We start from the raw sequence: 24,909 nt of genomic DNA on the forward strand, positions 1-24,909 counted from the left end.
TTGTGGGAACTAGTTCATTCTTTTCATTATGGACCACTGTCATGCCTCCCTTCTTGGGGACAACTTGGACAGGGCACACCTAGGGGCTATCAGAAATAGGATAAATAATCCTAGCCTCTAGTAACTTAGTGACCTCTTTCTGCACCACTTCCTTCATGGCTGGATTTAGCCGCCTCTATGGTTGAACCACTGGCTTAGCATCATCCTCTAATAGGATCTTGTGCATACATCTTGCTGGGCTAATGCCCTTAAGGTCACTTATGGACCACCCAAGAGCTGTCTTGTGTGTCCTTAGCACTTGAATTAGTGCTTTCTCTTCCTATGGATTTAAAGCAGAGCTTATGATTACTGGAAAAGTGTCACCCTCTCCCAAAAATGCATATTTCAGGGATGGTGGTAGTGGTTTGAGCTCAGGTTTAGGAGGTTTCTCCTCTTCCTGAGGGATTTTCAGAGGTACTTTTATTTCCTCTGATTCTAGACTCTCAGTCATATTGATCTCTTCCACTAAAGAGTCAATAATATCAGTGCTCATGCAGTCATTTGATGTGTCTGGATGCTGCATAGCTTTGACAGTATTTAACTTGAACTCATCTTCATTGACTCTCAGGGTCACTTCCCCTTTTTGTACATCAATAAGAGTTCGTCCAGTTGCTAGGAAAGGTCTTCCTAGAATGAGAGTTGCACTCTTGTGCTCCTCCATTTCCAACACTACAAAGTCAGTGGGAAAGACAAATGGCCCAACCTTGACAATCATGTCTTCAATGATGCCTGATGGATATTTAATAGAGCCATCAGAAAGTTGAAGACATATCCGAGTTGGTTTGACTTCTTCAGTCAACCCAAGCTTTCTGATAGTGGATGCAGGTATTAGATTGATACTTGCTCCAAGGTCACATAGGGCTATCTTGGTACAGGCACCCTCTAATGTGCATGGTATCATAAAGCTTCCTGGATCGTGAAGCTTCTCTGGTAAGCTTTTCAGAATGACTGCACTACATTCTTCAGTGAGAAACACTTTTTCAGTTTCTCTCCAATCCTTCTTATGACTTAAGATCTCTTTCATGAACTTAGCATAAGAGGGTATTTGCTCAAGTGCCTCTGCAAATGGAATCTTTATTTCAAGAGTCATGAGATAGTCTGCAAAGTGGGCAAATTGTTTATCCTGTTCCGCTTGGTGGAGTTTCTGAGGATAAGGCATCTTGGCTTTATATTCTTCAACCTTAGTTGCTGCAGGTTTATTCCCTACAGAAGTGGTTGGAGAAGCCTTCTTAGAGGGGTTACTATCAGCACTTGCAGGTGTCTGATCCCTCATTGGAGTTTGAACGCCAGGATTGGGTGCTGGATGGGCGTTTAACGCCAGCTTCCCACCCTTTTCTGGCATTTGAACGCCAGAACTAGACAAGGAATGGGTGTTTAACGCCAACTTTTCCCCCTTTTCTGGCGTTTGAACGCCAGAGTTATTCCTCTCTGGGCTCTTGATGTCCTCAGAGGGATTTTGGGCAGTGGTTTGGTCATCCTCTGTCATTTGTTCCCTTCTTGACTTTTTGCTACTTTGAGCTGAGTTATTCAATGTCTTCCCGCTCCTTAGTTGGACGGCTTGGCATTCTTCTGTTATCTGTTTAGATAGCTGCTGTCTTGTCTGATTCAATTGTGCTTCTATATTCTTGTTAGCATTTTTAGTTTCTTGGAGCATCTCTTTGAATTCTGCTAATTGTTTTGTCATAAGGAGTAATTGCTGATTAAGTTCCACAATTTGTTCTTTAGGATTGGGATCAGTAGTTACTGCCATAGCCTCTTCTTTTATGGAGGACTCACTGTTTGAGTACAGATGTTGATTTCTAGCAACTGTATCTATGAGTTCTTGAGCCTCTTCAATTGTTTTTCTCATGTGTATAGATCCACCAGCTGAGTGGTCTAGGGACATCTGAGCTTTTTCTGTAAGCCCATAGTAAAAGATGTCTAACTGTACCCACTCTGAAAACATTTCAGAAGGGCATTTTCTCAGCATCTCTCTGTACCTCTCCCAGGCATTATAAAGGGATTCATGATCCTCTTGTTTAAAGCCTTGGATGTCCAGCCTTAGCTGTGTCATCATTCTTGGAGGGTAAAATTGATTCAGGAATTTGTCTGTTAATTGCCTCCATGTTTTTATGCTTGATGTGGGTTGGTTATTTAACCACCTCTTAGCTTGATCTTTTACAGCAAATGGAAACAATAATAATCTGTAGACATCCTGATCCACTTCTTTATCACGTACTGTGTCAGCAATTTGTAAGAACTATGCCAGAAACTCAGTAGGTTCTTCCTGTGGAAGACCGGAATACTGGCAATTTTGCTGCACCATGATAATGGGTTGAGGATTTAGCTCAAAGCTGCTTGCTTTGATGGGAGGTATACAGATGCTACTCCCATATGCAGCTGTAATGGGGTTAGCATATGACCCTAGAGTCCCTCTGGACTGTTCACTTCCACTTATGTCCATGATGAAAAAAAGGGAATTGGTATGAATTATTTTTTATTTTTATTTTTTTTAAATTAACCGAAAATAATAAGTAAAATAAATAGAAAATAAAATAAAATTTCGAAACAAAAAAAAATAAAAGAAAATTGAAAACTAAATTAATTAATCAATTAAAAAGATTTTGAAATTAGCAATTAAAAAGATATGATTGAATATTATTTTGAAAAAGATATGAAAAGATCAATTTTTGAAATTAGAATATTGACTTGACTAAAAAAAAGATATGATTTTGAAAATCTTTGACTAAATTAATGCAAAATTTCGAAAATTATGAGTAAAATAAGGAAAAAATATTTTTTTTTATTTTTGAATTTTAATGAGGAAAGAGAAAAACAACAAAATGACTCTAAACTTAGAAATTTTAAATCAAAACAATGAAAACAAACAAGAAAACTTTGAATGTCAAGATGAACACCAAGAACACTTTGAAAATCAAGATGAACACCAAAAACAAATTTTTGAAAAAAATTTAAGTAAATAAAAGCACAAGGGACACCAAACTTAAAATTTTAAAAATCAAGAAAGTACTAAACACATGCAAATTTCGAAAAATAAAAGAAAGTAAAAGCATGCAATTGACACCAAACTTAAAATATGAAACTAAACTCAAATAAAAGACTCTAAACCAACAAAAATAAATTAGTCCTAATCTAAGCAACAAGATAAACCGTCAGTTGTCCAAACTCGAACAATCCCCGGCAACGGCGCCAAAAACTTGGTGCACGAAATTACAATCACACTTTTGTAACTCCGCACAACTAACCAGCAAGTGCACTGGGTCGTCCAAGTAATACCTTACGTGAGTAAGGGTCGATCCCACGGAGATTGTCGGCTTGAAGCAAGCTATGGTTATCTTGTAACTCTTAGTCAGGATATCAGTAATTCTCAGATTTAATTGTAAAAAGTAAAAGAACATGAAATAAATACTTGTTATGCAGTAATGAAGAACAGGTTGAGGCTTTGGAGATGTTTTTTCTTCTGAACCTCTGCTTTCCTACTGTCTTCTTCTTCATGCACGCAAGACTCCTTCCATGGCAAGCTTTATGTTGGGCATCACCATTGTCAATGGCTACATCCCATCCTCTCAGTGAAAATGTTCCAAATGTGCTGTCACCGCACGACTAATCATCTGTCGGTTCTCGATCATGTCGGAATAGGATCCATTGATCCTTTTGCGTCTGTCACACGCCCAACAATCGCGAGTTTGAAGCTCGTCACAGTCATCCCTTCCCAGATCCTACTCAGAATACCACAGATAAGGTTTAGACATTCTGGATCTCAGGAATGACCGCCAATGATTCTAGCTTATACCACGAAGACTCTGATTTGAATCATGAGGCTAAGAGATATGCATTCAATCTAAGGTAGAACAGAGGTGGTTGTCAGGCACGCGTTCGTAGGTGAGAATGATGATTTGTGTCACGGATCATCACATTCATCAAGTTGAAGTGCGAATGAATATCTTAGAATAGAAGCAAGCGTAATAGAATGGGAAACAATAGTAATTGCATTAATTCATGAAGAACAGCAGAGCTCCTCACCCCCAACAATGGGGTTTAGAGACTCATGCCGTAGAAATACAATGAGAAACGTGTAGAATATCATGAGGTACAAGATGAATCACTGAAAGTAGTATTTATAGTAAACTAGTGACCTAGGGTTACAGAAAATGAGTAAGCTAGGGTGTTTATTGTAAAAATCCACTTCTGGGGCCCACTTGGTGTGTGCTTGGGCTGAGCATTGAAGCTTTCATGTGTAGAGACATTTCCTGGAGTTAAACGCCAGTTTTTATGCCAGTTTGGGCGTTTAACTCCAGCTTTTGTGCCAGTTCTGGAGTTAAACGCCAGAATTCTTGAGCTGACTTGGAATGCCTGTTTGGGCCATCAAATCTCGGGCAAAATATGAACTATTATATATTGCTGGAAAACACAGAATGTCTACTTTTCAACGCAATTGAGAACGCGCCAATTGGGCTTCTGTAGCTCCAGAAAATCCACTTTGAGTGCAGGGAGGTCAGAATCCAACAGCATCTAAAATCCTTTTTCAGCCTCTGAATCAGATTTTTTCTCAGGTCCTTCAATTTCAGCCAGAAAATACCTGAAATCATAGAAAAACACACAAACTCATAGTAAAGCCCAGAAAAGTGATTTTTATTTAAAAACTAATAAAAACATAATAAAAACTAACTAAAATATACTAGAAACATACTAAAAATAGTGCCAAAAAGCGTATAAATTATCCGCTCATCAGCCTCACGAAGGCTACGGCCTTACTTTCAAGCACATACAATAAAAGTCTGGACGAACCAACCCATGAAGCAAATCCTCCAGAAGACGGATGTTGCAGGGAGAATGGTTCAATGGGCAATAGAGCTCTCCGAGTTCGACTTGAAGTATGAAACTCGGACAGCAATCAAAGCCCAATGCCTGACCGACTTCATAGCAGAATACGCGGGAGATCGAGAGGAAAAGCCAACTACATGGGAACTTTATGTAGATGGATCCTCAAACAAAACAGGAAGTGGTGCAGGCATAATACTGGCCGACGAAAAGGGAACTCAAATAGAGGTATCCCTCAAATTTGAATTCCCAGCTTCAAATAATCAGGCAGAATATGAAGCCCTGATTGCAGGATTGAAGCTGGCCAAAGAAGTCGATGCAACAAAGGTGATGATATACAGTGACTCTCAGGTGGTGACCTCCCAGATAAATGGAGAGTATCAGGCCAAAGACCCAAACATGAAGAGATACCTGAAAAAAACTCTGGAATACCTCGGACACTTTGCTGAAACCGAGGTTAAGCATATAACTCTGGATCTCAATAGCAAAGCAGACGCCCTCTCCAAGTTAGCAAGTACTAAGCCAGGAGGGAATAATAGAAGCCTGATACAGGAAACTCTCCAAGAGCCCTCTGTAGTGAAAGCAGAGAGCAAACAAGATGTCCTTGAGGTATCCGGGCTAAATCTCGGATGGATGAATCCTCTGGTTGAATACCTAAAATTTGACATCCTCCCCAAAGAGGAAAAAGAGGCCAAGAAAATCCGGAGGGAAGCACAATATTACACTCTGGTGAAAAATATCCTTTATAAAAGAGGAATATCAACGCCATTGTTGAAGTGCGTACCGACCTCAAGGACCACTGAAGTGCTAGAGGAGGTCCACAATGGGATCTGCGGAAACCATCTCGGAGCCAGGTCGATAGCCAGAAAAGTAATTCGAGCTGGATTTTATTGGCCGACCTTGCAGAAAGATGCTACTGAATTTGTGAAAAAATGCCAACCTTGCCAAATGCATGCAAATTTCCACGTGGCTCTCCCCAAGGAGCTCATTAGTATAACTTCTCCATGGCCCTTCGCAAAATGGGGAATGGATTTGTTAGGTCCTTTTCCCCAGACGCCAGGACAAGTCAAATACTTAATTGTGGGAATAGACTACTTCACAAAGTGGATAGAAGCAGAACCATTGGCCACCATCACCGCCCAGAGAAGTCGGAGGTTCCTCTACAAAAATATCATCACAAGGTATGGGATACCTCACTCCATTACCACAGATAATGGAACCCAGTTCACCGACTCCACCTTCAGAAGCCTAGTGGCCAGTATGAAAATCAAACACCAGTTCACCTCGGTGGAACACCCACAAGCAAATGGACAAGCCGAGGCAGCCAACAAAGTCATACTGGCAGGGCTAAAGAAAAGATTACAAGATGCAAAAGCAGCGCTGAAGCAAAGGATGGCTACCAGGTACAACAAGAAAGTCATTCGAAGAAGTTTCGCACTAAACGATCTGATCTTGATCAGAAACGACATAGGAGTCAACAAGTCGGGGGAAGGAAAACTCGCTGCCAATTGGAAAGGACCCTACAAAGTTAGCGAGGTCTTGGGAAAAGGTTATTATAAGGTGACCGACTTAAATGGCACCGAGCTACCAAGGTCGTGGCATGCTTGTAACATGAAAAGGTACTATAGCTAAAAGCGAACTCTACTCCCTGATGTACTCTTTTCTCAACTTCATGATTTTTTCCCAAAAATTAAAGGGTTTTTCTGAAGAAGGGTTTTTAACGAGGCATCATAGTAGAGGCTAAGGGGGGAATAGATCATTAAACCCTTAGTAGCCGTAAAGTACCTTCCCAAATAAATAAAGATCTTTTTTATAATATCTCTTATAAATTCCTTCTCGTTTACTTTTTCTACGAAACGCACTGACTTAAGCTCGACAAAACGTGAAAATACCATGAACCGACCTAGATGGTCGTCAGGATAAAACGACGAGGTACAAGTCGGTGTAAAGAGGTTATAAAAGTTGATCGTGAGAAACTCGAAAACATTCCGACTCATAAGTCGAAATGGAGAACCGAGTAGAAAAGAAAACGCATCGCAAAAATAACCTAAGTCATAAAAACTCAATAAAAACAAAGTTGAGTATAAGGAATAACAAAAAGGGATCGAAAAAATCTAGAAAAAGCTTAAAAGCTGTCCTAAAAGTCCTTAAAAGCGAAAAGGCTCAGAAAGACAGACAAGCCAAAGAAAAGGTTTTCAGAAAAGATCAAGGAGACTTCGAAAAAGCAAAATCAGAAAAGCATGCACACAAAAAGGTAGCTGAAACCCTTATATCAAAAAGGGTATTTTTTGTTAAATAAAACCCTTATCCAAAAAAAAAAGGGTGATTATAAATATTTTTGTTTACGGCCATAAAAGGCCAATGTCAACACACCACCACCACATATAAAGAGTTTAAAAAAGAGGGGACCCACAGGCCGGGCCCCATATAGCCAACAAATAAATTTTTAAAGAGCATCACCACCAGGACCAAAGGGAGTAGTCGGATCACCACCAGAGTCGGAAAGAGAAGTCAGAGCGCCATCAGGACCAGGGAGAGAAGTATCCATAGGAGTCGGAGAAGAGGTGCCGTGAGGTCTTGAGGAACTCGGAACATCCTTTTGACGAGGAGGGGACTCAATGATTCTCTGCCCCCGAGTCTTCAAATCTGACTCGGTGACGACCTCGGGAGCTGGGGGATAAACTATGGCACCGTTGACAAACCCCAATTTGACGGTTTGTTTTGCCTTGAATTTAGAACATTTTGATAACCTTTTGTCACATTTAGCCTAAGAATTAGCATGGTTTTGTTATCTCTTCCATGATTGTGCTTAAGTGTAAAAACATGCTTTTTAAGCCTTATCTTGGTGAATTCTAGTTTCTGTTTGATTCCATACGATGCCTTGATGTGATTGCTAGTAACCTCAGGTTGAAACTAGGCATGGATCAAAGGAAGCAAGGAAGGAAGCATACAAGTGGAGAGAAGCATAAAAAGTCAAAGAAGCAAAGTCAGCCATGCACGCGCACGCGCACAAGGCGCTCGCGCGCACATTGCAGAATCGACCAGGGACGCGCACGCGTACCATGCGCGCACGCGCCGATGATGGCACATGACCTCATTAATGCAACACGTGCCTAGCGATTTGAGAGGTTTTCTGAGCCCATTTTGGCGCCATATTGCTAAGGGAAAGGAATAAAAGGATGAAGGATTAAGGAGAAGGCATCATCATTGATCACTTTAGAGGTTAGTTACCAATTAGTTTAGTTTTATCTTTGTAATTAGTTTCTAGAGAGAGAAGCTCTCTCTTCTCTCTAGGATTAGGATTAGGTTTAGGTTAATCTCCCTTCTTAGATCTAGGTTTAACTCATGCTTTGATTCACTTTTCATTTACCAATTCTTAATCTTCTCCTCTTCCTCTTTCTAGTTATGTTCTTTAATAATTGTAATTCTCCATTTTTGTTTTGGATATATTGTTGTTCCTTTGTTTTCCTTCAATAATGCAATTTGAGGTAATTCATGATAATTGTGATCTCCTTGATTGTTGTTGTTAATTCTTTACATTCAATTGTAGTTAGAATTCATTCTTGTTGTGATTGACTATACTTTTCTTTTGTGCCTTCCAAGTGTTTGATGAAATGCTTGGTTGGATTTTAGTGTAGATTTTGTTCCTCTTGGCCTAGGTAGAGTAATTAGTGACTCTTGAGTTATCTAATTCCTTTGATTGATTGATAATTAGAAGTTGCTAATTGATTTGAATGCCTCTAAAACTAGCCATTCCTTAGGAGTTGATTAGGACTTGAGGAATCAAATTGATTCATCCACTTGACTTTCCTTTATTTAGTAAGGGTTAACTAAGTGGTAGCAATGAACAATTCTCATCACAATTGAGGAGGATAACTAGGATAGGACTTCTAGTTCTCACACCTTGTCAAGAGCCCTTTTTTTATAGTTGTTAGTTTATTTCCATTGCCATTTACTTTTCATGCTTCTTATCCAAAACCCCAAAATAACTCATAACCGATAACAAGACACTTCATTGTAAGTCCTAGGGAGAACGACCCGAGGTTTGAATACTTCGGTTTATAGAATTTAGGGGTTTGTACTTGTGACAAACAAATTTTTGTATGAAAGGATTAGTGATTGGTTTAGAAACTATACTTGCAACGAGAATTCATTTGTGAAATTCTAAACCGTCAAAAATCCAATCGTCAACTGTCAATAACGACCTTGTCAGGATCCAAAGGAGAGAGATCCAGGTCGGGAGCAAGGACTCCGACCTGCTCCTTAAAAATCCTCCAGGCCTCCTCGGCCCCCTCAGCAATAGAGTCCTCCAACTCGGCGTAGGCAGTCCGAGAGTTCAACAAATCCCTCCTTACAGCCACAAGGTCCTCAAATAAACTCTGATAACTCTCCTGCGCCTTCTTTCTCAAGCCCTCCTCCATGTTACATAGGGCTTGTAACTTGCTCTACTTCTCTCGGAGACCATCCCTCTCCTCCTTCAATTTGGCGACCTCTTTCTTCAACTCCTTCTCATGTTCCTGATATATGAGAAGCCTTCCCTCTAACTCTTCAACCCTAGAGGTTGAACCTAGAGAGCTAAGAGGAGTCTTCTCAAAAATATCGAGGAACTTGGCACAAATCCCCGCCGCCCTGATACTCTCCTCAGCCAGAATAGTGAGGTAGTTCCGAATAGAAACATCATCCATACCTATACGGGTATGGGGGTAGATGAATTTTCGGATAAAAGCAGGAGCATCCACCTTAGCCTCACCTTCAAAAGAAGAGCCAGACTCTAAAGCCTTGCGCTTCTTCTTCTCTGGCTCAGGAGAAGGTTGGGGAGGAGGGGACGGCTGAGAAGAAGCCGAAGAGGAGATAACAATGGGTTGAGAAGGAGTCCCCAAATTTCGGGAAGAATGGGGAGGAAGAGGAAGAGGAGAGCTAGTTACCCTGGCACCACCGGTTCTGGCGCGAGACCTCGCCTTGGCCTCCTGGACTCTCTGGTAAGACTCATTGGAATTTTTCCTCGCCATCTCTGTAAAAGAAAACAATTAGTAAAACAAGTTGGTAAACTTCAAGTCGGTAGAAACAAGTCGGAAACAAAGTAGATAAAAGCTACCTAGTTGTGTCTGAACAAAAGATGACGACCCCTGGAGAAATTTTTTGGTATCCAGATATGGGGCCCTCCCCCATACTTCTCGGAGGAACCCTACAATGGCTGCCTTCACCTCATCCAGATCCTCCAAACCATATTTCTCACAGGGGGAAGCCTCTAACCAGTACAAGGGAAAGCGAGGAGAAGAATTCTTATCCAAGAAAAAGGGGTGGTGACCTTCTACGGCTTGAACTTTGAAAAAATAATGTTTGAAGTCATGGAAAGATTCATCAAAAAGGGTAAAAACCCTCCGACCTTGTATAGCTCGGAAGGACACCCATTGTTGCTTATTATTCTGCCCACTGAAGGGCTTGGTCATGTGGAAAAGAAAGAAAAAAATCCTCAAAGAAGTCGGAAATTCCAAGGCATGGCTGATAAACTGATAAATTTTCAGAAAATCCCAGGAATTGGGGTGAAGCTGGGTAGGTGCAACACGGCAATGACGTAAAACAGCAATCTCAAAATCGGAGAAAGGGAGAAAAACGCCCAGGCGGGTGATCATGCTCTCGTACATATAAAAGAAATGAGGGGCTGCCTCTGAAGCCCTCCCAAAGCAAACCCGGTCTTCCGGACCCGGGGCCACCAGTTCATACTTTGGCTCATCCTCATCAGAGGTGCAGAGCCGGTGACGAGTGTGAAGGTCAGTGATAAAATCAGTATCAACCAGAGGTTCCTCTCCTAAGACCGTGACATCGACCCACTGAGCAAGAGTTTCTATGGAAGTCATTTTTCTTTTCCTAAAAAAGGATTAGCGAAACCTACAAAGGAAAAAGGAAAAAGATCACGAACAGGGTCTCTAAGGGGATACGAAATCAAACAAAAAAGCCTACGAAGTCAACTCCTCTCTCTAAAGTAAAGGCATGCAAACAGAAGCATTTCACAAAAGAGACAAGGACAAAAAGGCTAACCTTTACCTGGTAATAAGGTAGAGGAAAATGAAAGCCTTCAAACGAGGAATGCTCCACGAACGGATGAGAAGAAAATTTGAAAAATCACAGAAACGAAGCAACGAAAGAGAAGGGAAGTATTTATAAGCACGTTAGGGGCATAATGGTAAAAACAGGCGCAGTCATTAATGGGTGCACCGTTACCAAGACAACCCCTACGCAAACCTCTAACGGACGCGATGTTTGATTAGACGTAACTGTGAAAATCAAAAGTCACGAAAAATCACGTCGGTTCCAAACCATCACGTCGGTCCTCCAACAAGTCGGCTACGACCCCGAGTAGAATACTCGAACCCAAGTCCTAAAAGAAATTGGGCTCGAGTAGGGGCACTGTTCATACCCTGGCTCAATGATAAGGCCCAGGTCCAAACGAAAGGCCCAATCCAAAGGATTAAGCCTCGCTCTACACCGACCTTCACCCCACGAAGTCGGCTCCTACCACGACTTGCTCTAAAGAAGTCGGGACGAAGATTAGCTGGTAGATAAACACACATTCAAATGAGTAACTGCCCCTAAAATCTCTCTACCCACTTCCTGGAGCCATATCTCAACCCCCTAAGATAAAGGGACGGTTACTCCCCATAAATAACGGAACTACACCAACGGTGGTTATGGGTTCACCACTATAAATACACTGACACTTCTCAGGTATCTCAGAAGCCCAATACTCTCTAGACCTGTTTTGCTCCCTTTGCTGACTTTGGCATCGGAGTGTCTTTGCAGGTACCACCCCCATTCTCTCATACCGAAGTCGGACGGGGGCCTCGGATCATCAATCCGCTTGGCGTCTTCCTCATTCAGACGATTGGGCCAGCCAAACTAATCCAACCCAATAATCTCTGGTTACCCATCGTAACAGCATCTATTTTATTATTTTAAATATCGACAACCTTGCCGTTGATAAATTTGAACGGTCTAAATTACTCTCTAAAATGAAATGGACGGTCTAAATTTAATCTATATAATAGACGCCATATGTATTTTTTTTTAATATTAAAATCGACGAATATAGAGTCTATTTTATTATTTAAAATATCGACACCTTTGCCGTCGATAAATTTGAACGGTTTTGATTGCTTTCTAAAATGGAGTGGACGGTGTAAATTTAATCTATAAAATAGACGCTATGTATGTTGTTTTTTTAATTAAAATCGACAAATATGCCGTCAATTTTTATCACTAAAAACATATATTCTCGCGTCCACTCCCGCTTCCAAATTCAGAGATGCAAACTTCCCCAAATTCAAGCTAGGTATTCTTTGGTTGACTTCCTTTCTCTTCACCACCGCCTCCGTCCAACACCACCACCGGCGACTACTATCGCCTACCCTCTCTCTCTTCTTTCTTCTCTTTCTTCCCCATTTCTCCATTTCTTCGTTCCTGCGTGCAACATCCCTGTTCGTGGAGTCACCCTCTGTCCGCGTCTTCAAGCACCGACAAGCAACCACCAGCGGCGGTGACTTCTGTGCCACCGCGACATCACCACCACCCCACCGCCTCTCCATTCTTCTTCCTCCTTTCATCAATGCAGGTTCTCTTTCCCTGTTCCTGTCTTTCTTTTCTTTATTTTCACTGCTTTTTAATTCTGTTTTTTAGAAATTTTGGTTAGGCTTAGGTTTGTTAAAACTTGTGTTTCTGGACTGAAATTGTTGTTGACTGTATCTTTCTGAAATTACTGGGTTGAATGCTGCTTAGATTGAACTGAAATTTACTATTTTGAACTCTGCACACCACATGTTCGGAGAAATGTCTGCTGCTTTGTAAAAACGAAAAATAATAATGTTAATGCTAACTTCACAACTTCATCGTGACTGGATCAGCATTACTCAACGTCACAGCATTACTATTTATTTGTTAAGTAGTAGTGAGTGTGGTAGCTAATAGGATAGCTAGCAATAATAAAGTAATGACAAAAAGAGGTTTCACTACTTATATTCACTATTAATAGGATAGCTAGCAATATACTTATGTGATTTCTGATTCTCTCTTTTCTTTTTTTCTAAACAAAAATATTATTCATATTTTTATAATAATAAAATTAAATATTTCAGTACATGTCCATTGCTATTGTCATTGCCATATTTTAAAAAAAAAGTAGTACTTGTCTCAGTCTCAGGCTTTTCTTTTTGGTTTTGCTTCTATTATTTACACTTCATTTGTTTTACCCTTATTTTCTTTTCCAATTGCTTCCCCTTTATTTTATTTCTGACATGCTTTCTATTGTGTGCCCATATAGGCCAACACCATACATTCACAAGGTAAAAGAGATTATTTGACAGGGGACCTTGATATAATTTCACTTATATTACCTCTTCTCACGTTAAATTCACCTTATCCACCTCTTCATATCCATCTCTAGATTTAATTTTATTTGAATCAAGATAACATACTTTATGCACTTATATATAAGTTAATCTATTTACCTTGATCAATTATATAATGTGTTTCTTTAATTTATTTTTTCATTGTAAACTTGAGCTATCTGTAGGTAATAAGTTGCTTATCCTTTTTCAATTATTTTTGGGTTTTCAGGTTTTGATTGAACAGTTGACATCTTCTCTTCTGAACAATTTGCTTTTCTTGATTTATTATGGATTAGTTATTGAAGGTTAGCCCTTTCTATATACCTAATTAACTTGTATCTTTTTAGAAAATTGGCTATGGTAAAAGACTAATAAAGTTAAAGCCATTATTGTTCATGTCAGAATAAATAAATAAATAAATAAATAAATAAATAAATAAATAAATAAATAAATAAATAAATAATTGTTATTGGTGAGTACTTGGTTTTGTTGTGATTATAATATTTTCATTGCAAGCAGAAACAACTTCTTCCATTTTGATGATTGATTATATATCAATAAAACGTCCCACACATTAAATATCACACATCCTATAAAAAGTTCATTTATTTTTTCGATTTTTTCCTATAAAGTTTATATATGAAAGTTACATGGTATCCTATAGTTGGACTACTCATGAACTTGCTGCATTACTTTCCTTGATTGTTAGAAAATTGGAAGATGAAATTTTAAATCACTGAATTGTAGTGTTATTTATTATCCGTCTGAGTGGTTTTACTTACTAAAATAGAAAAAGAAAACTTAAATTATGTTCGAAATATTGATTAGATAGAATATTATGTTCGAAATTTGAATATATAAATATTTACTTTAATTTGATACTAAATTAAATTATTAATTTTGTCTATTATAATATTATTTATTTTATATATTGGCTAAGTTATTTGATTGGCATATATATAGGATGCAAGAAAGTTCACACCTATCAAGAATTTGTTAAAAATATTAATATGTTAATTTTCTAAACTATTTAAACTATTAATTATTTAGAGTACTGCATTTGATATTTAATTATATAGAGTACTAGGTTTGACGTTTATTAATTTCCTAAATTGTATTGTAAAAGAATTAATTAATTTAATATTATTTATTTTGTTTTTTTTTATTTATAATCTATTTTACATTGAATAATATTATTTTTTATTAATTATTAATTCGACATATAACACAATAAATATAGTAATATAAGAATTTTGTTAATTAATTTTTCAAATAATCTGGACCTAAGATAAAAATTTTGTTAATTGATTTTGTTAATCTCTTTTTTATTTTTAATCTATTTTACATTAGATAATATTATTTTTTTATTAATTATTAGATTTATATATAACATTTAAATGTGATAAAATATATAAGAACTATGTTATACATTTTTTATTGTTTCAACCTTTATGATTATTTTCTTCTTTTTATTTTTCTTTCTCATCTCATGAACCATGTAAGAATTTATTATTATTATTATTATTATTATTATTATTATTATTATTATTATTATTATTATATTTTTTAAACCATTTTATTTTATTAGATTTTTTAATTTATTTTATTGTATTTTTTTTACTTTAAAAATTTTAGGGATCTAATGATCTTCTGTTTAAACGATTCCAATTATATGATCAAGAAATAGTTCAAGAGAATATGTTTAAATTTTGATAATTTATTAAGTCTAATTATTATATAAAAAGTTAAAAATATTCTGAAATTAAAAAATTATTTAATAATAAAATTGTGTTTGTTCAAAATCGTAAAGAGAGACTGAGAGAAAAAGAGAAAATTCAAATTTTTTAACTAATTACAAAAATTCACCACCATCAAAACTATTAAATTTGAGTATATTAAGTGAGGATTAATAAGAAGCAAACCAGAACGATAAATCTAAAAATTTTCTATCTCTCTTTATATAGTGTTTCACTTTAAGTAACTATTTTAAATGGATAGTATTCAAATGACTAACAAAATAATAAAAAGATTTGCATTAGATTATGAAAATTAATCTCATCCTTATAATACAATGGCATTATTTCAAAATATGTAAAATAAAATAATAAAGTACACTTAAATTAATGTGCAAAATAAAATAAATGTAAAACTTAGATAGTAGCAATCAAACATAAATAGCAATGGTTGCCTTTTTGTCCCAAGGTACTATATTAAATTGTGACTTAAATTTACAATTATGTATTTTTTATTATTTTAGTTAAAAATAATATATTTTGATATTGTTTTTTAGGATGACTGACATCAAATTTTGATAATTTGAAACAAAAATTTAAATATTTTATGTCTTACTTCTTTTAACAAAACTTCAACAACTCATAAAAGTTAATAGAATAGATGGTTATAAATCAAAGTGATAAATCAACGTGATCGACAAGATTAAAAGTTGCAATAATAATATTCGGTGATAATTAATTACAGTCGAGTGAAGAGAAGGTGGAAGGAGAAGAAAAAAATGAGAAAGGAGACCAAAGTAATATAATAATGGCGATGAGACAATACCAAGTACGTGTACAAAGAATAATAATAAAAAAAAGTGTTTAATATAGTAAGAGAATATAATAAAAATATAAATTAATAATTTTGAAAAAATAATAAAATTAAAGATAATTTAAAAAATTAAATATAAAATTAAAAAGAAAATTAAAATATTTTTTATCAATTGAAATTATGCATGAAGATAAATAATGTTTTAAATATGAATTTTTATCTCGACTTCAAATTAAATACTATTAAAAGTAAATAACAAAACTTAATAACGTTTATAAATAGTTAATTTGTAAATAATGTTTCAAAATTTTTATTTTGATTTTGTTACCCATAATAACAACATAATAAATTTGTTTAATATCTTATTTAATTTAAATTTATAAATTTTATACATTCTAAAAGTTAATTTGATAATTTGGGTAAAAATTTTAAATGCTTTACGCCTTACTTCTTTTAGCGAAACTTTAACAACTCATAAAAGTTAACATAATAGATGGTTATAAATCGAAGTGATAAACAAGATTAAAAGTTGCAATAATAATCCTTGGTGATAATTAATTACGGTCGGCTGAAGAGAAGGCAGAAGGAGAAGGAAAAAATGAGAAAGGAGAACAAGGAAATATAATAATGGCGATGAGGCAATGACAAGTATGTATTTAGAGAATAATAGTAAGAGAAAGCTAAGAATAGTGTTTAATATAGTAAGGGGATATAATAAAAATATAAATGAATAATTTTGAAAAAATAATGAAATTAAAGAAAATTTAAAAAATTAAAAATAAAATTAAAAAGAAAAATAAAATATTTTTTAACAATTGAAATTATGCATGAAGATAAAGAGTCTTTTAAATATAAATTTTTGTCTCAGCCTCAAATTAAATACTATTAAAAATAAATAATTAAACTTAATAACGTTTATAAATAGTTAATTTGTAAATAATATTTTTAAATTTTTATTTTGATTTTGTTACACATAATTTTTAATTGAATAATGTTGAAGTGTTTATATAATTAATTTTATGGTCAATAAATCTGACGGTTTTTCAAGACTCGAGAAGTTATTGATAAAGAGATGTATGATGAATTATGAATGATTTTGTCCAGATACATAATTTTTATACTCTCCTATTTTTATTATTAATTATTCTTATAGTTTGATATTTAAAAACGAAAAAAATAAGCATTCTCATTTCTTCTATTTTTCACTATTTATAAAAAAATGAAGGCCCATTTATATTCAGATTTATATTTTGACCTACCACTTAAAAAAGATGAAGATAAATATGAATATCCATGACATTTAAGTAAAAATTATCTTTTATAAATAACTAACATGTATTTTAGTTTATATATACTATTTTTGAATCAGGATAATGTTATTATTATTATTATTTAAATTATATTTTTTCTGATAATATATATACATCTTTATTGTGAGTTTTTATAATTTAATATTTTAAAAAAATTTTACAGTAATTTTAATTTTAATAAAATATGATATAAATAAGGTCACGTCAATATTAAAATAAAAAATACTTATCTAATAAATTTGTAGAATGATTAATATATTAACAAAAAAATAAAATTAATTCTTAAAAATAATAAAAAAGTAACTCATGCCTGTTGAGCCAAGTGTCTTCAAATTTTTTCAAATTTTAGTTTTTTCTTTTATCCTGCGGGCTTATTAGAAAAAAAATCAACTAATCACATAAGTTCCTTTGCATTTTATAAAAAAAAAATTATGAACTATATATATATATATATATATATATATATATATATATATATATATATATATATATATATATATATATATATATATATATATATATATATATTAACGCTAAACTTTTATTAATTTTATATTCTTTTAATTTTCACATTTTTCTTTTGGTTAAGATTATGGATATTAATTAACGCTAATCAAACCTAAAATTAAGAAATAATTTTAACTAATGGATTAAAAATGTAAATTATTCTAAAATTAAGTAGAAAACTAATTTTACTAATTTTAATTACAATTCCACTCAATGAACAACAAAAAATTGTAAATAATGTGAACAATAGATCATCTCTCAAACTCATGAAATATGAATAACCTTAATTAATTTAAAATTTAAATAAGTTAGGAGGTAACCGTTGAAAGCGATAATGGTTGTAGATAATGTGTGCATGCTTAATGGGAACTGATAGCACGTAGTCATAAGCTGAAAATGAGGAGATTATTTAGAACCCTCATTCCCCTCATTCCTTCATTCTCTGCACCACATATACATCCCCACTCCACTCTCTGTTAATTAATTCCACTTCTTTTTCATTCTCTGCAACACCAAGTATATATCTACTACCACATATACATGTCCACTCTACTCTCTGTTAATTATTAAACAGTTTTCACATTCTAAATTCCAATGCCGATCTCCTTTCAATATCACTACTACTATTACATTATTGTTCTCCTCTCCATCTCCCTCAGAGCAGGTGCTCCTCAGTTTTCCACAGTATTTTCTTTTGTGATACGTCTTTGTAGTTTATCTATGTTACATGTGATTTTTGACAAAGTATTGATACGGGTACTCGAATATATATTGGATATGCTTCATGATCATCTAAAATTATGTTATATATAATTTGTGTATTTTATATTCTTACACGAGAAATGTTAGAGAGTCGAAGTATGTTGTTGAAAAAAGTGATGGCCCAAAACAATAAATTTCAATGGCTCTCTAGCTTTTCTCTTTTTACATTGTACCCTTATTTGTACATACAACTGAGTAGCTTATATTGTAGTAATTATATACATGAATGTTTTGGTGTCACAGATGGGATACAATTGATACTGGTAAACAACTGCAAAGAAAATGTATGGCCGGGTATTCTTGGCAATGCAGGTCAGGATTCTCCTAAGGAGGGAGGCTTTCTCCTTCCGAGCGGAGAAGAGGCGGAGATCCAAGTCCCTAGTGGTTGGTCAGGGAGGATCTGGGGAAGACAAGGGTGCATATTCGATGACAAAACAGGCAGAGGAACTTGCGAAACCGGCGACTGCGCAGGCCTTTTACAATGCAAAGGTATAGGAGGAGCCCTTCCTGCAACGCTAGTGGAAATGACGCTTGGAACCTCACAGAGTCCGCTGCATTTCTATGATGTGAGTTTGGTTGACGGATTTAACCTTCCGGTGTCAATGAGGGCGGTTGGGGGCAGCGGAGGGTGTGGTGTTGCGGCGTGTGAGGCAGATTTGAATGGTGTGTGCCCTGTATCGCTTGTTTTGGAGAGGAATGGGAAGGTTGTGGGGTGCAAAAGTGCGTGTTTGGGTGCAAGAACACACAGGTATTGCTGCAGTGGGGAATATGCTAACCCGGACAAGTGTAAGCCTACGCTCTTTGCTCGAATCTTCAAGGCTGCTTGTCCACAGGCTTATAGCTATGCTTATGATCACTCTTCAGCCCTCAAGACTTGTAAGGCACCTCGCTATTCCATTACATTTTGCCCTCCCAAACCGTAGCTATGTGTTTTTACTTTTTACAATATATATTTTATTTAGTGCTTGATTATGGTTGACGGTGTTGTCACATCTGAAACTCTGCTTTTCTATTAAGTGCTCATGTTATAATAATAAGTTAAAATCAAATGTTAGGAATTTTTTACTCTCTCTCATACCATAGAGGTAAAAAGAAAATCCAGCCTTCTCTTCTTTAATAGTTTTTTTTTATGGCAATTACTCCTATGAAGATGCCAAAAACATCTTCTCATGATGATCCTTGTTTAAAAAGTGTAACTTATTTGTTTAGCAATACTTTGAATAAAGATAACACTTTTACTTTAAATAAAAATCAAACCCTATAATCTATCATCCAATGATCAAAATGAAATATTTTCACACGATGACAATCATAAAATCTTCATTGGAGTAGCCACCTTTTTTTTATATATAAGCTTCAACCTCCTCATGATGACTATATATATATATATATATATATATATATAATGGATTGTGATGATAGAGAATGTTCTTAGTATTGGATTAGGAGACAGAACAAGCTATTCCAAAGATTAAAGCACTTGTTCTTTGCTTCCAATTTCTAACCAATGTTTACCTACTAAATATAAGATGTGAGAATTGTATTGGGAAGTCTTCCACGCAAATGGAACAATATGAATAAATTTACATTGGAATGCATGTTGTGTAATTGATAAATATTAATTTCTACATACAAAAATAAAGGATTTGGAGAAACTCTTCTATATATCTGGAACAAATCCATTTATTTGCTTTATTCCATATATTTTTTAACGAAAATATTAGGAGGGTGACGTTTTAATTAGTGTAAAAGGAAAAAGAAAAAATTAATTAATATTGATTCAGATATAAAATAAAAATATCGATTATCTATCATATTTCTCTATTATTTTGTTTAAGCTATATATTTTCAGCAACATGTATATTTTCTGACCCACTTTGACTTTGGCATGAGGTTGAAATTTAGTGACAAATTTAAAAATTTTAATAATAGAATAATATATATATAATATAACAAATTTTATAATTATACTATATTATTATAAAATATAAATAGTCTTTAAATAATCTCACGAATAAATTAAAATAATAAAGTAATAATTTAAAATAATAACAATAATATTTAAAATTATTTTATATAACATAATATCTATAATTTCATATATATAATATTTATAATTATATATTATATTTAAAATTATATAATTATTTTAATAATAATTAATAACTATTAAATAAAATAACTTTAGTCTGTTTAGGCTATTTTTTTTTTTATTTTCTCTCGTACATCAGTTTTATTTTTATCATTAGCACCATGCCTAATATTTATACGGCTTCACTTCGCGCGTTCATTAACGCCTTTGACGGTAATAGCTACCAAAATACTGTGAGGTTACGTTAGACCCAACTTTACGTATCCAACGCCGGCCACCATCTACTCAAGTTTTATACACTGACGTCAAGTAGGTGGAGTTAAGTAATCAAATCTTTACCAATAAAATGTGGCGTATAATCCTCTATTCCACACGGATATATCCACCCAAAATCGCATGAGCAGACGAAAAACTAAAAGGGAACCAAAAATAAGCCCAAATTAAATTAGTATATTAACTATAGCCTTACCAAGTTGGAAAATTCTATAGGATCTAATATATTGACGTTTAAATTGTCTAAAAATTGAGAGAGGTAAAAGTGAATTCTATTTTTTATTTTTGTATCAAATAATTAAAAAATTAGATATCATAAAAGATACCTTCCAAATTATCAATAATTTTTGGACAAATGTACAGTTAATTATTAACACTCGTAAATTCGTGCAAAATATAAAATTTATGTATGTTATTTGTTGTTAATATGCATGTAACTGCAGTTTTATAAGCACAAATTATGCTATGTATGTATATTTGTAAAAATGAATAAAATTAAAAAAATAATGTATCAATCAATTATTGACTAAAATTAGTCTTGGAATTTTCGATTAATTAATTAATTAACGTGGAAACGTAGTAATAATAAGGTGGTTGTAAAACCGATAAGCTGTTTTATGTGTCCCAAGTATTGGAGACTAGCTAGTCAAATATAATGAAGCACAATTTCTTAAACATGATCTGTTTCTTATATGAGAAAACATATGTGATTCTTAAGCACTACCACCACAACATTTCAAAGCTAAAACAGAAACGAATCAAGTCCAATAATAATAATGGAGTGTGTGGTGTCTGAGTTAGAAGGCAGGCTTCTGAAGGACTCCGATACTTTCTGCTACTTCATGCTGGTAGCTTTCGAAGCATCGGGTTTGATCCGTTTCGCATTGTTGCTGCTTCTGTGGCCAGTGATTCGGATTCTGGACAAGGTTGGGAAGGGTGACATGGGGCTGAAGGTTATGATATTTGCGGCGGTTGCGGGTGTTGGTGAGTCAGATATAGAGTGGGTGGCGAGGGCGGTTTTGCCCAAGTTCTTGATGGACGATCTGGATATGGAGGTATGGAAGGTGTTGAGCTCGAAGAAGGAGAAGAGGGTTGTGGTGACGAAGATGCCTAGGGTGATGGTGGAGAGGTTCGTGAAAGAGCACTTGCGCGCTGATGAAGTGGTTGGGGTTGAGCTCTGTGTCAATAGGTTTGGTTTGGCCACCGGCTTGGTTCGTGGTGGCTCCATTCATAATGTTTCAAGCTCTGATAGCAAGGTAATCTTTTCAAACCGTGAAAATGGCTTCGTCTTCAACTCGATTATTTTTATATAAAAACATGTACATTTTCAGTGCATGCAGGAAAAGTGCCACAATGAACACCAGCTGCTCCGCCCACTTCCAGTGATCTTCCACGACGGCCGCCTAGTGAAGCGGCCAACACCCTCCACCGCTCTCTTAATCCTCCTATGGACGCCCTTAGGCATTTGCCTTGCCATAATCCGCATCATCGTTGGCTCCCTCCTACCCTTTTGGGCCACCCCTTACGTCTCAAGGCTCTTCGGCGGCAAGGTCGTGGTCAAAGGAAGGCCACCGCCACCCGCCTCCCCTGGAAACTCCGGCGTGCTCTTCGTGTGCACTCACCGTACCCTCATGGACCCCGTAGTCCTCTCCGCCGTGCTCCGACGCCAAATCCCAGCCGTCACATACTCCATCTCTCGCTTATCAGAAATGCTGTCGCCAATTCCAACGGTTAGGTTAACAAGAATACGACACGTGGATGCGGAGAAAATCAAAGAAGAACTATCGAAAGGCGATTTGGTGGTTTGTCCAGAAGGAACAACATGCCGTGAACCCTTCCTTTTACGGTTCAGCGCCCTATTTGCAGAGCTAACTGACCGGATAGTGCCGGTGGCCATGAACTATAGGGTAGGGTTCTTCCATGCAACTACGGCTAGAGGATGGAAAGGCTTGGACCCTATTTTTTTCTTCATGAACCCGAGACCCGTTTATGAGGTGACTTTTCTGAACCAGTTGCCGGTTGAAGCCACGTGCTCTTCGGGTAAAAGCCCGCATGACGTGGCAAACTATGTGCAGCGGATATTGGCCGCCACGTTAGGGTTTGAGTGCACAAACTTTACTCGGAGAGATAAGTATAGAGTCTTGGCTGGGAACGATGGATCTGTGTCGTCTTGCACTTCTTTCGTTCATCGGATCAAGAAGGTCATCACCACCTTTAAACCGTTTTTACAGTAACATTTTGCATTGCTTGCAACTTCATTATTATATATTAGTCAATAAGATTATTAATCCATTGTGTTTTTTATTTATCATTACTCAGCTCTTTTATTCGTTCGTTCATTTGTTTTTATCCTGGATCTTGATTCCTGAAGGAAAAAAAGCACATATATGGGAAACATGAATCAGTGACGAAAAAGGACAAAAAAAAAAAAAAACAATAATGCTTATGCTTAAAATGACTTAACATTTGGATATGGGTAAATTGAAAACTAGTGTGTAACCAAGTTCCTCCTTGACTGCCGTCAATTAACAACATAATAAAACAAGCACGTATGTGTTCAGGAAGGGGAGCGACCATAGTGTCACCAACACCCTCAACAACTACGCCAGTGTTGTAAACTTATTTTAGCGGAAGCATTAATTAGGATCTTAAAAGTTATGATTTTTATACCTGGATTGGTTGTCATAACAAATCCTGATTACGGTAGAGTTAAACTTTAAGATTGATTTTGTTGAGTTTTAGTTACAGTAGAGTTGATCTCTAACACTGGTTTCTCTCTCCTTTTTTTCCTTACGTTCATGCTTTTTTTAGTGAGTGAAAACTATAAAATGTCTCGTGTATTGAGGCAGGAAGAGGATCATTTTTATATGTGATATAATCTTTAAATCTAATGCGTCCATCAAACATTAGCATTAACGGATAAGATTAAGCCATTAATGATTTATAAATAATTATAATTAGGCCACAATAGAAGTTTAAATTACAATAAATTTTCAACATTCTCCCACTTGACCTAAGTGTAATCATATTCTCACACATTACATAATTGCTTTAATATGGTAAAATACTTTGTGTGAGTTATGGCCGTCATGCATTTAATATGAAACACATTTCTTTTCATATACTACAACCACTAGCATCTTACTACACAAGCTACATAAATAACACAATTTTATATCGGTCCCATAAAGTTTCTAGATCATTATGTTATAACTCATACAATAATATTACTTTAACTAGAAACAACAAACTATCAATGTTCAAAAAACACATAAATAAACATAGTGAGCTCAGAGTGTTAGTATCATTCAGAAGAACCAAGACCCATTCTATGTACATGTTCCTTAAATGTCTTTGGTTGCAATCCTTTAGTCAATGGATCAGCAATCATAAGTTCTGTTCTAACATGTTCTATGGACACTCTTTGTTTTCAAACTTCCTCCTTAACGCCAAAGTACTTTATTTCCATATGCTTGGCACCTTTAGAATATCTATCATTTTTTGAGAAAAATACTGCTGCAGAATTATCACAATAAATTTTCAATGGCCTAGCAATTGAGTCAACAATGCCAAGTCCTGAAATAAAATTTCGCAGTCATAAAGCTTGATTTGTAGCTTCAAAACATGCTACAAATTCTGCCTCCATAGTAGATGTTGCTACAACACTTTGTTTGGAACTTTTCTTTTCTGATTTGCCAGCTCCTTGAACCAAGTTGACAGAATGACCACCACAATTCTTAAGTCTATTTTCTTCCTGTATGAGCTTTCCAATTAATTCATTAACGTCCCATTTTTCCTTCGTGACATTATAATTAATTTGAAAATCTCCATACTCAGAAGCTAATGAGTTCATAATGAATTGCATCATAAAGGAGTCATCAACTATCATACCCAGTGACTTTAATTTTGCAGCAATATTAGTCATCTCAATAGTATGCTCTTGCATGCTCTTAGACCCATCAAACTTCATGGACGTGAGCTGTGACATTAATGTACTAGCAAGTGACTTATCAGCTGAACGGAAGCGGTCTTCCACAAACGCAAGATATTCTTTAGCACTTTCTGTTTGTGGAAGGGTAGTCTTAATATTGCTTGCAGTAGTCATTCGCATAAACATAAGGCTTAATCTATTAGAACATTCCCATGTTTTAAGTGCATACTTTTCATCCTCATCATT

General features: G+C 35.4%; 2 protein-coding genes across 3 annotated transcripts; both read left to right on the forward strand.

The window, feature by feature from the left end:
* The first annotated feature begins 18,466 nt into the window (after positions 1 to 18,466).
* On the forward strand, positions 18,467 to 19,527 carry LOC112735457 (thaumatin-like protein). The gene has a single exon (XM_025784993.2). The coding sequence runs from the start codon at positions 18,484 to 18,486 to the stop codon at positions 19,288 to 19,290; it is 807 nt and encodes a 268-aa protein (XP_025640778.2). The 5' UTR covers positions 18,467 to 18,483; the 3' UTR covers positions 19,291 to 19,527.
* Positions 19,528 to 21,391: 1,864 nt separating this feature from the next.
* LOC112733656 (glycerol-3-phosphate acyltransferase 5) lies at positions 21,392 to 23,043 on the forward strand. Of its 2 annotated transcripts, none has more exons than XM_025782694.3 (2): positions 21,392 to 21,988; positions 22,073 to 23,043. In XM_025782694.3, the coding sequence occupies exons 1-2, from the start codon at positions 21,509 to 21,511 to the stop codon at positions 22,964 to 22,966; spliced, it is 1,374 nt and encodes a 457-aa protein (XP_025638479.1). In that variant the 5' UTR covers positions 21,392 to 21,508; the 3' UTR covers positions 22,967 to 23,043. The 2 variants fall into 2 exon arrangements, with proteins under 2 accessions (XP_025638479.1, XP_025638478.1); XM_025782693.3 differs by having other exon boundaries at positions 21,394 to 21,988; positions 22,064 to 23,043.
* The last annotated feature ends 1,866 nt before the right edge of the window (positions 23,044 to 24,909 follow it).

Source organism: Arachis hypogaea, chromosome 13 (assembly GCF_003086295.3).
Source record: "Arachis hypogaea cultivar Tifrunner chromosome 13, arahy.Tifrunner.gnm2.J5K5, whole genome shotgun sequence".
Taxonomy (NCBI): Eukaryota; Viridiplantae; Streptophyta; class Magnoliopsida; order Fabales; family Fabaceae; genus Arachis; species Arachis hypogaea.

What these genes read in the sequence shown, in the direction of transcription:
- LOC112735457 (XM_025784993.2), top strand. Translation starts at nt 18,484, where the DNA reads ATGGCCCAAAACAATAAATTTCAATGGCTCTCTAGCTTTTCTCTTTTT.
- LOC112733656 (XM_025782693.3), top strand. Translation starts at nt 21,509, where the DNA reads ATGGAGTGTGTGGTGTCTGAGTTAGAAGGCAGGCTTCTGAAGGACTCC. An exon ending in TTTCAAGCTCTGATAGCAAG is followed by an intron (nt 21,989 to 22,063) that starts GTAATCTTTTCA and finishes GTACATTTTCAG; the next exon opens with TGCATGCAGGAAAAGTGCCA.